This window comes from Falco punctatus (genome assembly GCF_963210335.1).
Source record: "Falco punctatus genome assembly, chromosome: 7".
Classification (NCBI taxonomy): Eukaryota; Metazoa; Chordata; class Aves; order Falconiformes; family Falconidae; genus Falco; species Falco punctatus.
Window position 1 is genome coordinate 19,310,475 of NC_137587.1, and position 14,151 is coordinate 19,324,625.

General features: G+C 40.9%; 2 protein-coding genes across 12 annotated transcripts in view; both read right to left on the minus strand.

Moving 5' to 3' along the window:
* FSIP1 (fibrous sheath interacting protein 1) overlaps positions 1–3,741 on the minus strand; it is a 98,578-nt gene extending 94,837 nt beyond the window's left edge. For 3 of the 5 annotated variants that reach the window (XM_080396444.1, XM_080396446.1, XM_080396443.1), the window contains exon 1: positions 157–3,741. In XM_080396444.1, the coding sequence (XP_080252570.1) occupies positions 157–498 (342 nt within the window). In that variant the 5' untranslated portion in view covers positions 499–3,741. Of the gene's footprint in view, positions 1–137 lie in introns of all 5 variants that reach the window. The other 2 variants (XM_080396445.1, XM_080396447.1) reach the window with 2 other exon arrangements.
* Positions 3,742–6,012: 2,271 nt separating this feature from the next.
* Positions 6,013–14,151, minus strand: part of GPR176 (G protein-coupled receptor 176) — a 40,826-nt gene continuing 32,687 nt past the window's right edge. For 5 of the 7 annotated variants that reach the window (XM_080396448.1, XM_080396449.1, XM_080396451.1 and 2 more), the window contains 2 exons: positions 10,690–10,942; positions 6,013–9,034 (listed from right to left, as the gene is read on the minus strand). In XM_080396448.1, coding sequence (XP_080252574.1) covers positions 7,927–9,034; positions 10,690–10,942 — 1,361 coding nt within the window. In that variant the 3' untranslated portion in view covers positions 6,013–7,926. Of the gene's footprint in view, positions 9,035–10,689; positions 10,943–13,950; positions 14,023–14,151 lie in introns of all 7 variants that reach the window. The other 2 variants (XM_080396453.1, XM_080396452.1) reach the window with 1 other exon arrangement.

Here is a 14,151-nt window from a genome sequence, read left to right on the forward strand (position 1 = left end):
CCCGAGGGCTGTTACGGGCTTCTTTCACTTTCGCGGGGCGGGGGGAAAAGTGAGTGCAAAAGACCCAAAGTAACATAAACGAAGAAGCCAGCGATAAGCAACAGGTGGGCCCCAAAGGAACAATAAACCAAACGCACAAACGAACAACAATCTCACAAGAGGTTTCAACCGGCAGCCGGGCAGCCCGCCCTTTCCCGTGCCCGCAGGAGGAACCCCGAGCGCTGCCCCGACGGGGCTGCTGTCCGGCAGAGCCGCAGCTCCCACAGCCCCACGTGGCGGGAGGGCGGGCGGCGCCCCTCCCCGCTCGGGAGGGCCTGTGGCCGGTACCCCCGGCAGGGCCCGGCACCCCCGTGGCCGCCCCGTCCTTACCACGGGAGGGCGGCAACGCGGAGGCCAGCGGTGGCAACAGGGCCGCCGCCGCTGCCGTTCCCATAACGACCAACTCACTGAACTCTCGCGGTAGCTGCATGGCTCCGCCTTCAATTGAGGCGGTACCATCGGGAGGTGGGGGAGGAAGAGGGATAACGCGGGAGTTGTTCTTAGCTTTTTTACAGGGATGCAACTATCATCCAGCTTTCCCTTGCTTAGGAAGTCTGAGCCATTCTGTAACCCCACAGAAGCCTGTCTTCTGCGTCATGAGAGAGACAAATGCTCCGTAGAGAGCGTCCTTGTCCTCCCTCCTCCCCGCAGGTAGTTGGGTGGTGCTGGCACCGCGGCTGAGAGGGCCCGGCTCAGCGCGGCGGGGCCGCGAGAATGGGAGAGCCGGGCTGGGCGCCGGGCTGAGCGCGCCGCCGGGACGGGACGCAGGGGGATGGCGCCCTCCCTGCGGGTGCGGGTGTCGGGGCCCTGGGGAGGCTCGGCTGGGGGGCGCGGGAGCAGGAGCGCCTTCAGACGGGGCAGGTTCAGTGAGCAGCGCTGCCCGCGGAGGCTGAAGCACGGGCTGCCGGGAGGCGGGGCGTGCTCGCTGGGCTCGGGCCTGGCCGGGGCGGGTGGCTCAGCAAGGGGGGCCTTTAGAGTCGGTGTTAAAACCTGCGGGTGTTTGTAGCCGTTTTCACGGCAGCGTAATTCTCCCTGCTGCTGCCTTCCCCCTTCAGTGAAAGAGCCGGGTTTGAAGTGTCTAACCCGACAGAAGGTGGTTACGGTACTGAGCCTTGTAAGGAAGGTTACCTGTGCTGTTACTGTTGCTTCTTTTTGGTCGTCTGTCAAGTCTTTTGCATACATTGTGTCGTGTTTACTTGTAAACAGGGATAGCTGGATGACTTTTAAATAAACTTATTAAAACTTTAATATTGTGGTCACCATTTTTTACCTGAATACTTGCTGGTAATAGGGAATTTAATTAAATTTTTAATTAATTAAATTAAGGAGTGTAATTACCTTCACGATCCCATCCCTTTTTATTTCTTCATTTAAATAGGATGTGGGGATTCATTCCTGTGTTCTGATTAACTTGTAAGAACTGTAGAGAGAGTTACTGGCCCCTTCAACTTCCTCTGATACCCATATATGTTGAAATCAGGTTTTCATTGGTGGCAAAATTTTACAAGAAACAGTTTAAAGAAACAAATCTGATCTTGTTCAAACTGACAGATTTTTCTGCTAAAATAGATTTGCTGTCTGCAGTAGAGGTTTTTATCGATGCTTACAGAGCACAGCATTTTACTGTCACGTTAAGAACAACTTTTCCTGGTATTCAGTGTACTAACGGTGCAGTGTGGTTTACAGGTAAGAGCTGAAGACAAAGATAGAAAATAGACCAGTAAACCACGTGTGTTTTTGCCTCCTCCCTAAGCATGCTGAACTCTAGGTATGTTAGAATTTTTAACATAAATCCTGCAATTGCTAATGCAATACCATAGTGGTGTCTGGAATGTATGGTGCTTTCCAGGTGGTGCAGACCATGAATTGAAGCAAAAATAGGAGACTGAATGTTTACACCCACAAATTGAGTATTTAAGCCCAGTAATGACAATGAGAAAGCAGTAGAATGGACAATATAGCTCAGAACTCCCTAAACTAAAATCTGGCTTTTGCTGTATTAGGAACTATATTGGCTATGAATAATGATGTGTGGAAAGCAGCTAGGTATAACTACCCCAATATTTATTTCTACAGTAGAGTGTGTATGTTTAATAGCTGACAGAGTTTGACTTGCTATCAGCTTCCCATATTGCAGATTGCCTACAACCTCAGAAGAGCCCAAGAAAGGAGACTGTCCAGCTCTGCATTTGGTAACAAATGGACATAAAATGACTTTGAAAGTGGTGCAGGAACAGGCTCCTTACTGCTGCTTGTCCACGTGGAACCAGTGAAGGTTTTCTGTGAGGCTGTCACACCCAAGAGTTAATAATAATGGCTTAGCAGAGATATCTCAAACCATAGTTGATCTTACGATCTATTGGTGTTACGTGTCCTAGAAGACCCAGAGAGGAAAAAGAGGAGGTTCGTATCTCAAACCCTGCATATGAGGCTGTAAGTCTCCATCTCCAGTAAGAGGACTGAACTTTGTAAACATCATTAAATATGACAAAATCTCAAATATTGTTACAGGTGGTAGGTATATTTATAATTAAGTTTGAACTAGAAAAGCAAAACAAAGGGTGTGATTTCTTTTTGCCTTTCTGGGAATAGGTCAGTTTTGGTTCCATGATAAACTAGATACTGTATGATGATTATTAAAAAAAAAAAAAAAAAAAAAAACCAACAAAAAAACCCACAACCAACTAGGGATGAACTGGAGAAAACTTCTATCTAGGAAGGGCACAGCAGGAAAAGCATTCCAAGAGCTGCCTTTCATCCTAAAAGACAGGTTACAATACGGAGGCAGTGCATTTAGACAAGTTGTCCTGATACTCAGAACACAGTCGCCGTAGTAACAGAATTCACGTATCCAAAACGCTTTCATTGCTTCATACAGGTTGGAGGGCAAATTATCAAGAATTTGTTTAATACTTATTTGTCTTTGATATTTTTAATATTCTTTTGTATACTCACCCAAAGTAGCTTTTCTTTACGACAGACAATATTTTTAATGCAGACAGTAGCAGTTCTAGTACTCAGATCAGGACAAGCACAGCTAATTTTCATTTTATTAATTCCCCTAAATGTTAGGGAAATAAACTGAACTTTTTCTTGCAAAGGACAAATAGATTATGTATGAATATCTTCTGATTAGCTTATGCCAAGTCAAGGGCAAAAAGCCAAGAATTTTGGGCCATATTCCAACTTTTCCAGAAGCCCTTGGTGAGGATGAGTAGAGTTCTGCAGTGTGCTCCATCAACAACAGTGATACAGCATAGTAACCTGTCAGTTGAGGAAGAAACGCTGAACTAAAATGCAAAGTCCAGAGTCAATGGTAAAACTTCCACTGTGTTTAATAAAAGCCAGGTTTTCATTCTTTGACTTGCATTGGGAAAGGTCCTGCCTAGACAAGACCATCTTCAATGCTGCCACCACCTCCTTCTGCTGAAGAACACCAGAGTTCAGGAAGCACGAGCTCAAAATAGATTGTGCTGTGCTGAAATGTCTCAGTGCTGTGCAGTACAGTGTGTTGGGAGTTTGCTACTGGACACGTGCAAGGCGACCAGAAGAATGAGATCCTACAAGTGTCTAAGGACCTGCTGTGGCTTAGGATATGATACAGGCAAAAGTAGAGGGTTTAGTTTTACAGAAGATGAAGGCAAAGAAGATAAAATGCTGCTTAGGGAAGTACTGTGCACAAAAAATCTTTTTGGGGTAAATCACCATGAGGTAGTGTTCTACCTCACACTTTTGTATTGTTGTCCCTGAAGAAAGCAATCAGAAAAATCAGCCTCTACATACTCTTCACCTCTTTGAAGAGGTAAGAATGTTTTAAGTTTGAAAGTAATGACTTCAACCATATCTTTTTCAAGGGGCGAGTCCTTTATGGCCCCAAAAAAGAAAAAAATCCTAAAACCATAATCTCATACAGACTCCTACGTAGGTTAACACAATGACACAGTAACATATCAAATAAGATTAGAAGGCAGGGATTTTGTTTTTTTTATGTTTACATTCTTTATCAAGTTATGCAATGCAAGGTCAGGTGACATGAATGAGAGGAACTACCTGAGTTCTGTCGGATGTATAATCACTTCCAGAGCTGGTTACCTTCACAGCAGCTTATGGGACAGCTCCTGTTTAGCTGGAATGAGCTGCCAAGTCCCAGTTCTATGGATCTGGAAAGACAGCCTGACCTTCCTCACCACTGATACAGGAATATTTTTCCAGGAAACAGGGAGCAGAATAGAAGAAAACTCACTACAGAAATCCCGCCAGCCTTTTCTGCAAAGTATTATCTGTATGTGTATTTTTAAAACCAGAACAAATGCATTCATTAAATTACCGCAGCTTAATAACAATTAGATCTGTTACAGAGTAGAATACTTGGAGAGTTTGTAGAAAACAACTGCTTTTGTCTGGAAGCTTATCCTATTGTGCAAAATATACTGTTGCCAAGTAGCCAACAAATAAAGCATTATTTGGTGCTGAAGGACTGTGGGGTTTTTTCTTCTTTTAATTTTTATATATTTTTACATGATTTCTTGTGGATGTCTAGGAACAGTAAATTGGCATTGTCTCCATAATAGTATTTTCATCCTTTTTAAAGGATTTCTTCCTTTAATAGGAGCTCCATTTTCTATTTTTCTCCCATAAGTGCCTGAATAATGAGTTTTAACTTTCCTGCAAGTTTTCCTCCAATAGTAAGATTTAGCTTTTAAATCTATTTGCACAGGCTGAATTACCCCAGGCTTTCACTTCTTCATTTCCCATAGCTTTACTTTGTACTTTTACTTTCTTTTATCAATAATCTGGAAAGAAAAAATTATCTTACCAACACCTGTGGTGGTTAAAAACAACCATCTAAAAAATCCCAAACACACACCACTTTTGCTGATGTTTAAGGTGATGATAAAGAAGAAAAGTCTTGAGATTTTTTTTTTTCATTTTGGATGCTGGAGAACAGTTTGCCCAGTAGAAATCATTTGAACAAGTCAACAGACAGCAGTAATGGAAGTTACCACTGTCTTAGATGAAGTCAAATATTCCATTTTGCATAAAGAGATTCCTGAATTACTGTTTTCTGATGACAGTTCTAGCACAGAGCCTGTACTATGAATTTTACACAGATTATTTTTGCTATGCAAAGATGGGCTTTTGTGGTTGTTTTTTTTTTCTTACTTCCCTCAAACATTCACGTGGATAAAGTGTTGGAAGAGGGACTAAAATAAATATTCCCAAATAATTGTTCATATATGGAAAACCCCCTTAGTTAATTTCTTGGTGAAAGGTTTCAATGTCTTCAGATACAATCTGCTAAAAAAAAAAAAAAGCAAGTTTTTACATGTGTCCTCTTTAAAAAAAAATATTTGTCTCAACAGTCAAAAAATATTGCAAACCCTTTGCTTTCCAGACATGATAGAACTAAATTCTATGCAATCTGGCTTTTTGAATTTATCATTGGCATTTCATTCAACATGAGATTTGAAAAGGACAAAACTAAGTTTGCTTTCCTCAAAGGAGTTCAGATCTGAGTCACCATTTATCCACATTCATTAATCACAGAGACTTTGACCAGTATCTACATGTAAGTGGGCCATAAATATTAAATTTAATCAAAATTCTTAAGGAAACTCTAGCTCCTACTTTGGTTTTGAGGTTTTCAGAATTTATGAATAACATCTGTTCTTTCAGTAACTTTGGGAAAAAAAACATTATTTTTTATCAACACGTAACGTGTCTGCTATGGTACTACTCTACCTCTGCCACAGAAGGAACATCTTTTCCTGGAATATTTCTTCTCTCTGATTTCAGGCAAGCTATGTCTGCCTTCTCATCTTTGTATCTAAGGACCATGGTGGCTGGGGTTCCCACCACCCGTGTGGACCCACTGAAGGCTGCTCCTCACTCCCAAGCTGCGAAGTTCTTGAACTAGCATCAAGTACACTTAAACTAAAGAGGAAATGGATAAAAACATAGTTTACACAGTAATTTATAAACTTTTAAATACATTTTTATTAAAACATTTGCTTTTAATGCCTTGTAGAAATCTACCACCTTGGAGCCATCAGAAGCTGCTGATGTTCTTCAAACATAGAATCGTAGGATGGTTTGGGTTGGTAGGGACCTTAAAGATCATCTAGTACCAACCCCCTGCCATGGGCAGGGACACCTTCCACTAGACCACGTTGCTCAAAGCCACATCCAAACATGACAAAGGAAGAACAGGTACATCTCCGAATTCTGCTTCAGAAGAATTTTTTCTCACTTTGAACATTAACCAGTTGGATTCAGTAAGTTACTGGCAACTTGGCAAGATTCTTCTCCTTGTCCTTTTAAAAGTATGCTTCAGAGAAAACTACTTTCATACACAGAAGTTAACTACAGATACAGGTTCAGCATATACCAAAGGGCTAAAGCACAGGAGGAACCACAAGGAGTACATAGATGTTACTAGATTGTGCTTTTAAGAAACTACCCACAGAGACTACAGTGAATGCAGATAAGGAAGAAGGAAAGACTACTTGCAACTAACTGAACAAGGATTAAAATGCCAGGGTTACAGTAGTTTCAGGTCATCTAACAGACCAATGTAATTTAAAATTCACACTCAGGACAAACGAGACAATATGCCCATGATGACGCAGAGGAGCAAGCTGCAGTACAATGCCTGAACTCATAGAAAGGCTGGTGTGCTCATACCAGGGACGGCATCACTGATTCACTCAGGAGTCAGGCACCAGTTTTGAAAGTCTCATGTTCATATACCGGCTGGTCTACTCTGTGAGAAAAGTGAAGTAGGATGGTTGGTATCTCTATCTGTGATGGTAGAAGGGAAACCCTACCTCTGACAATAGTGAGCAACAGCATTAATAAATCTTGCCTTTTGGGGTCTGTTATCAGGTTTCTCACTCAGCAGTTCAGTACAAGGCTACCAGGATTTCTGACCCATTTCTTTCTTTTGCTAGCTTTCCCATAAGAAAACAGCAAAGTGCACCAGCAGATGAGTCTATTTTAAGGTTGACTGCTTGGTTAGTTACACAATACACACATTACACTGTTGAGACATTTGTATATGCTCTTTATCACAGGATCAAAGTGTTCTATTTATGCCCTTGGCACATACATACTTGTTTACTGGAGTCAGGATTTGTCCTGTATGGTCTCCAATCCAGTTTTTACTTAAAACTACAAGAATATATGTTTTTTTAAAAAACCATCTTTCTTGTGTTTGACACACGATGATTTGGGTATCCTTGGCTTTGTGGAAGTTTAAGCCAAAAACCAGTGGTTTTAGCTTTTAAAAAACTTTAGATGTTTGGCAGATACTTGGTAACTAATTTGTGTAAAAAGCCCAGCAAGTTTTATTTTTAACACTGATTTAAGAAATGATCTTAACAGAAAATAGATGTACTTAATAAATAGTCCTTCTTACTTCATTAATGAAATGTGCAGAACCCTGCTGTGTCTATCTAAAAGTGGTCAGGACTTACCCATTTTGCATGTCTTCTACTCCCTACAGCCCTACACTTGTCCCCACTAACTAAAGTTACTTTGATACCCACAGTGTGTTTTAATATAACTTGAGGCTGCCCAGCAAACTGACTGCCATATTTCAGCCATAAAGTGTCCCCAAAGCCATATATACTTTTTGAAAGTTAATCAGGCAGGTATCATTGTAGGAATTGCACACATAAAACTAGGAAACACCATCTTTTGATACATTATTTTCATGAAAACATATTAATAAGGAACACTTGTATATACGCTTCCCTTTTGTTTGTTTAAATTATATTTGGGACAAAAAAAATCAGCCTGTAACAAATTTCAGCGTAACAAAGATCCATGGGATCACACAAATAATAGAAGGGGACCTTCCTCTGTCACTTAAAGCTCCTGCTCTTACTAGGAATCCACCTTGGGAAAGATACTGACTTTATTGTTTCTGCTGATTTTTCTTTCTGCTTTACACTTAGGCTGTTTTGTCTGGATTAGCTCTTCGGGGGTATTCCCCAAAGGAGGCAGGAGTCGCTTCTTACTGTTTCGGTTTTCTGAGAGCCACTGTGGAGGCAGCTCAAAGGGCCCAAAACCAAACTGCATGGAATACTTGTCATTTACCGTATCAGCTTCTGTGGGCACAACTGGCACCACCTGTGCTGTGGAGTCTGCAGTCGTCTGTGGTATAAATTTGTGAACCAAAGTCTCTCCTACCTCTAAACTGGTGGTGGGAATTTCTTTCCGTTGAAAGTCACCAGAGCCAATGGACTTGGTCTCATTCTCCTCATCTTCCATTGGCTTGAAGATCTGTTGTTGCCCGATATGAAACATCTCCAGAAGCTGGCTCCCTGAACGGACACTGGGCTCCAGATTAGTATCTGTAACACCACCCGAGTTGACAATGTTTCTCCTGCTATACCTTCGGTGCAGCTGTACTATTGTCCCCACTAAGCACTTCCGTACCGATTTGTTAACAGTTAAAAATAACAAAGGATTGGCCAGCAAAGAGACCTTGGGCAACCAAATGGCAGTGAGAAGCAAGAAGACTGAAATATCTGAAATATTGAGTATGGTGCGATAAATCACCAAAGTCACATAGGGAACACTGCAGAAAATAAATATCATAACCATGGAAAGCAGCATGGCATGAAGCTCAGCTTCTCGCTGGGACGCATAAGGAATAGAAATTGTATTCTGAGGGGTCCTTAATGCAGCTATGATGACCTTTTTCTTCTGGCTGGCACTCAGTGCCCTGCGAATAAGGATCATAAAGAGGAATACCACAGCCACTGGTACAATCACAGTGGTGATGTTATAGATAATGACGTATATCAGGTGGCCAAGGGAGTAACTCCAGGATTCAGAACATGTGGACATGGCATAAATATCAGAAACATTGGTCACAGCAAATACTGGAATGCTGGCCACTATTGCGTGGGCCCAGATATAGATAACTAGGTCTCGGGATTTTGCATCAGATATTTTTCTTTCCAGAGGGTACAAAACAGAGTAGTACCTGTCAAAAAAAAAAAAAAATTACAAAATTGCAACTGATACAACGCAAAGGGTGAAGTCTACAATGAGCATACTGCTTATGAGAAGCCTCTCAGGAGCTGTCTGACCATAACGCCCCAAATTTCTAACTGGGTTGCCAAATGACTACCTGCTTATGAGAGAAAAAAACCCACCCAAAGGCCTGCCTTTGCAGGTCTGTCTGTAGAAAAAAAGCTGACTATTCAAACTTCAGGATCATATTATTAGTGGTGAACAATTCTTTCAGTAATTGGGACTATATCACTTTGGCTGATGTGTATGAACACTATTTTGAAGATTTCATCATTTTCTTGTAAACTGGACAGTATACTGCACACAGCACAACATTTCACAAAACATGATGGAGGTATAGGTATGTCACATTGAAAGGCCAGACCCATAGTTAATTTGAAAAGCTGCTTTATGATAGATTTTTTTTTTCTCTGGATATTTGGAAAAAGCTGTTGGTCACAAATTACATGTATGCATCTACTGGAAGTACAATGGGGTTTTGTTTTGTACAAGTTCTGGTTGGCAGGGCCCTAAGCAAAAGAGTAGTCAAACACTGAACATTCTGTGAGCACCAAAAAAAAAAGTGCATCTCTGACATGCACTTCAAATTTCAGGCACTGATTCATTGTCTGCTTACTAGTGTAGACTTAAGCTCACCGAATTTTCACGAGAGACCTATCCTTTTACACTTATCATTATTATCAGTAACCATTTGCACTTTTTGTGAGGAAAATCACAAATTTTACTGGTGAAGGGGAAATTATATGCTGTTCCAGCAGCAACACTGGCATGCATTACAGATGGTGATACTGCATTTATCGAGACGTTAACACTAAAGTAAGGGACATATCACTTTATTAGGTATACAGTTTCTTTTTGTAGAGATAATTATTCTGTGGTGAGACACAATAACAGACTAACAATTTTATCTAACTTGTATAAATCCACTGTTTTACTGTATTAAACCAGTATCTACGCTTCTCTAAAAAGATCTGACTTAGTTACTGTCCAGATGATAGAGCTGTGCATTTAGGTGGGATCAGTGACCACTAATGACAATAAGCAAAATTAATGGAATCCAAAAACTTAAGACAGTCCAAAGGGCCACTTTTGGTTTAGACTTATCTATGTACAAAACCTCTCTGAATTCATTCTGGCTGTATTAATATTGTTTGGGTTTTTTTTAAACAAATCTACATTTGAAATTTGAAACTGACAGACAATCTACCTCAGGCATTGGTAAATTCTTCTAACAGGCAATGGCTTCCACAGTTAAACTTCCACAGTTAAAAAAGTGCACCTTGTCTGTAGTCTAAAGTTGTCTGCTTTCAAATTCCATTACTCAACAAAAATTACTAATGGGAAGAAAGAAAGGACAAAAACTTCTCTGAAGACAGATCTATTGACTCAAAGTCCTTTAAATGTCCAGAGATACCAGAGTAAACTGAAAAATAAAGGCTTTTAATGTTAGAGAAGAATATAAATCCCAATAAATTCTAGAAAGAAGCTGCACATTGTGAGCAGAGCACTGGAACAAGAGCAAGACCAATATGAAAGGGAGAAAACTGTTTCAAAGGGAGAAAGAAGAAAGAAAAACCAGGGATATAGGCACATTTGCTCTCTTACCTGTCAAGAGCAATGGCTGGAAAACTAAGGATGGTCACTGAGCAGAAGACTTTGTGCAGGAACTTGGCAATTCTGCAGAACAGCATCGTATAGATCCACCAGCAGCAGTGTGGACTGGCACTAAGAGCAATGTCAAAAGGCACACAGACTAGGCTGGCACAGATCCCCGAGCAGGCCAAATTCTTAATGAATCGGTTTGTTACAGATTTAAGTACCGATGTTCTGCAAGTTGACCACAGCACCATGATGTTACCTGCAAACAGAGATAGGAAGGCTAAACAAAGCAAAAAAATAAACAAAACCCCCCAAACAAGCAAAGAAACAACCAGCCCCAAAACACAACAACAATTTTAACAGATCTGAATGTTCCCTAATACTGCAATTCAAATACTTCTTTGTGCCAGAAGTCACTGATTTGAACCATCACACTACTCAAAAAGTCTGTAATGGCTAGTGGCTTTATAAATCAGATGACTGGAAAAAACTACTTCCCAACTACCTCCTCCCAGCTTAGAGGAATGAATGAATTCGGGAATTTCAGAGGCAAATGCCTAAGCAGGATATCCAAACAATGTCTTTAGATGCTTATGTTGGCTCCGTAACTTTTTTTAAAGATTAAAATATAAGTGTAAATAAAACATAAATCTAAATAAATGGGTTTAATCTGTTTGTCTTTGTGTGCACATGAATCACAACAGCTTGCTCTTCTTTCCACTGGCCACTTCATTGGCACAGACAGGCCTGTGTGAAGCCACATCCAGAAGAAATTTGTCTTTTGGTTTTGGGGTTTTTTTTCCCCAAGAGATTCTATATATACATAATAACATGTAATTAAACAAATGGGACAGGAAAAAAAAAAGACTCTATTCACATAACTTTACAAAAGTACACACAGAATGCAACCCACTGTTTTGGATATTCAAGCCCTAAACATATGTTACAAATAGGGTGAATGGATGGCAGTGAAACAGAAGTACAGAGAGAAACCAGCATTAGCTACGACAGTATTTTTCCTCTATTGTTGTAGCTTATTCTAGCCAGATCTCAGAAATATCCTATCACAGAAACAAATTTTCCATCACAAATTTCCCTACGATTTTAACTTACACAGCAACAGCACAAGAGTAAATGCAGCCATCTGTTTTTACTGCATGCAGCTCTGGGCCCCTTCTAATGTATACCAAGGTGCCAGAAAACTCACACTCAGAATATAGGATTCTTTTTCTCTTTAAAAAACTGTCTTTAGCAAAATGTTTGGGGTTTATATTTTTTTAAAAAAAAAAGAAGTGCTAGTAGGGAAAAAAAGGCTTAACAGAACTGAGCAAAAATGAAGATTAACTGAATATTAAGTCTTATCTTGAAAGTCATAAAACACCCACAATTGTCAGAACTTTTGCCACTTCCAATTAATACTAGTTAAAGACAATACTATAGGTGAGGGAAATGTAGGCATTCACTTTATGACCGCAGAAATGCTTCCTTGTCCAAGTGCAAGTCCCTCCCAAAGACAGGTCTGCCCACAACAGCTGGCAGTGAAAATCACACCTCTACTTAATCACTTACTGCAAACTGCCTGGAGTATAGTGAGCTCCATGGACCTGACATACATGGAAGTACACCACAGGCTATCTCAGCAACAGCTCTTTGTTGGTCTGCCTTGGTCTGCTCAAACTGAAAGTCCCTTTCCCCTGTGTCTGCATGGGCAAAGGGGAGTGATCTTAAGGAGGGAGAGGGCACTGAGAAGCAGACAGCCCATTGAGGCTTCCCTGTTCCATCTTCTTGGCTCTGGCTTCACCCTCCCAGGGCAGGTGATGCCCAAGAGGCAACAGATTTACACTGATCAAACACTGTGGCAGACACTTGCTGTGGCACCCAAGCACATGGAGACAGTGCAGAGCTAAGAAGGCAGGAGGATCTCTGCTAGCACACACATTCTACATCACGTAACCCGGTCCTGGCTTGCCACCCGTGTCTCCGCAGGCACCCTTTTGGCTCAGGCTCCAGCACCTAACACTGGAACATTTTAGCACCACCTTTGGACACTGAAAGCGATAGGAAATATAAACTTTCAAAGTGTGTTAAAACTGGAAGGCAGCAGATGAATGATCAAGGCAACCAGAGCAAGTTAGAAGCACACTTTTTAAGGATACACGCAGATCATCTATTTCTAAGCAAGCTGCCCAACTGAAACTGAAACATTCCTAATGTTTCAGCTAAATGTTTGTCGCATAAAAATAAAACCAGCACAAAAACATGGAAAGTTTTCTTGGAGGTTTCACGAGTATTCTTTTTAGACTTACAAGGCATCAGAGTTATTTTCAGAAAGCATTCATTCTTTTATGAAATGATCTGACAAAGAAATGAAAGCGAACATACATTACAAACTTCCCCTAGTTGTTCTTCACAGTGGTTTTAATGGAGAAAAAATTCTAGTGGAGCACGTATCTCTTGATTATACTATCCCCTAGCTCAGGAGTCCTCAAACTACAGCCTGCAGGCCAGATACGGCCCCCCAGGGTCCTCAATCCGGCCCCCGGTATTTACAGAAACCCCCCGCCGGGGGTTGGGGGGGAAACCAAGCAGCCGCAGATGGCTGCCTGCCACTTCATCCACGCACTGGCCCCTGTTTAAAAAGTTCGAGGACCCCTGCCCTAGCTAATCAATTCTAATGTCATTTATTAAATACCTCTCTTTCCATAAGACACTAAGTGATAGACAGTCATTAAATCATCTTACCAGACAGCAAATCAAGATAAGAATAAAATGTAAGAGCTCAGTGCATGAGACTTGATTAAACTATGTTTAAATTTTCATACTGAAGAGATACCACCATCATTCTTTGTTATCCAGTTCACTGTGCACCACACAAAAATTGCCCTGAATAACAGGTATTAGTGAATTAATAAAATTCTCAGCATTAACCAAATTACGCAGCTGTGCTGGGTGCCTAACTTGTGTGTGAGCTAGTTGTTTTGCACTAGCATTAACTACATGGTAAAGGCCAGTATGATCTTAATAAAATGTCATTCTCCTTTATTTTATTTCTTCTGAAGACATACTGTGCAGTACCTCCAGATCAACCAAAGCATAGCTACCAACATAAAAATATTTCTTGACAAGACCACTCCATTTACTCTGCTGTAGCTGGACAGCATGCAAAGTAGAGTTCAGCTTCCTACCTCCAAAAAATGTTACGTTGTTGTTACTGCAGACTATATCAACAACCACATGTTGTTGATACTATTTATTGTTGACACTTACCAGAAGCTCTTTAGAGTTGAAGTGTAATTGATTTGTGAGCCAGTCAGATCTGTTAGTGTTTTTGTAGGGTACCTACAAATATACACAGTGAGAGAAAACAGCATCTTAAGCTCCTGATAAGAGTTACCAAAAAATCACCTGCAGTCCCTGCCACTTTCCTCCGTTGACACTACCAGTCTTCAGCTTGATTTTTCCTCTAAC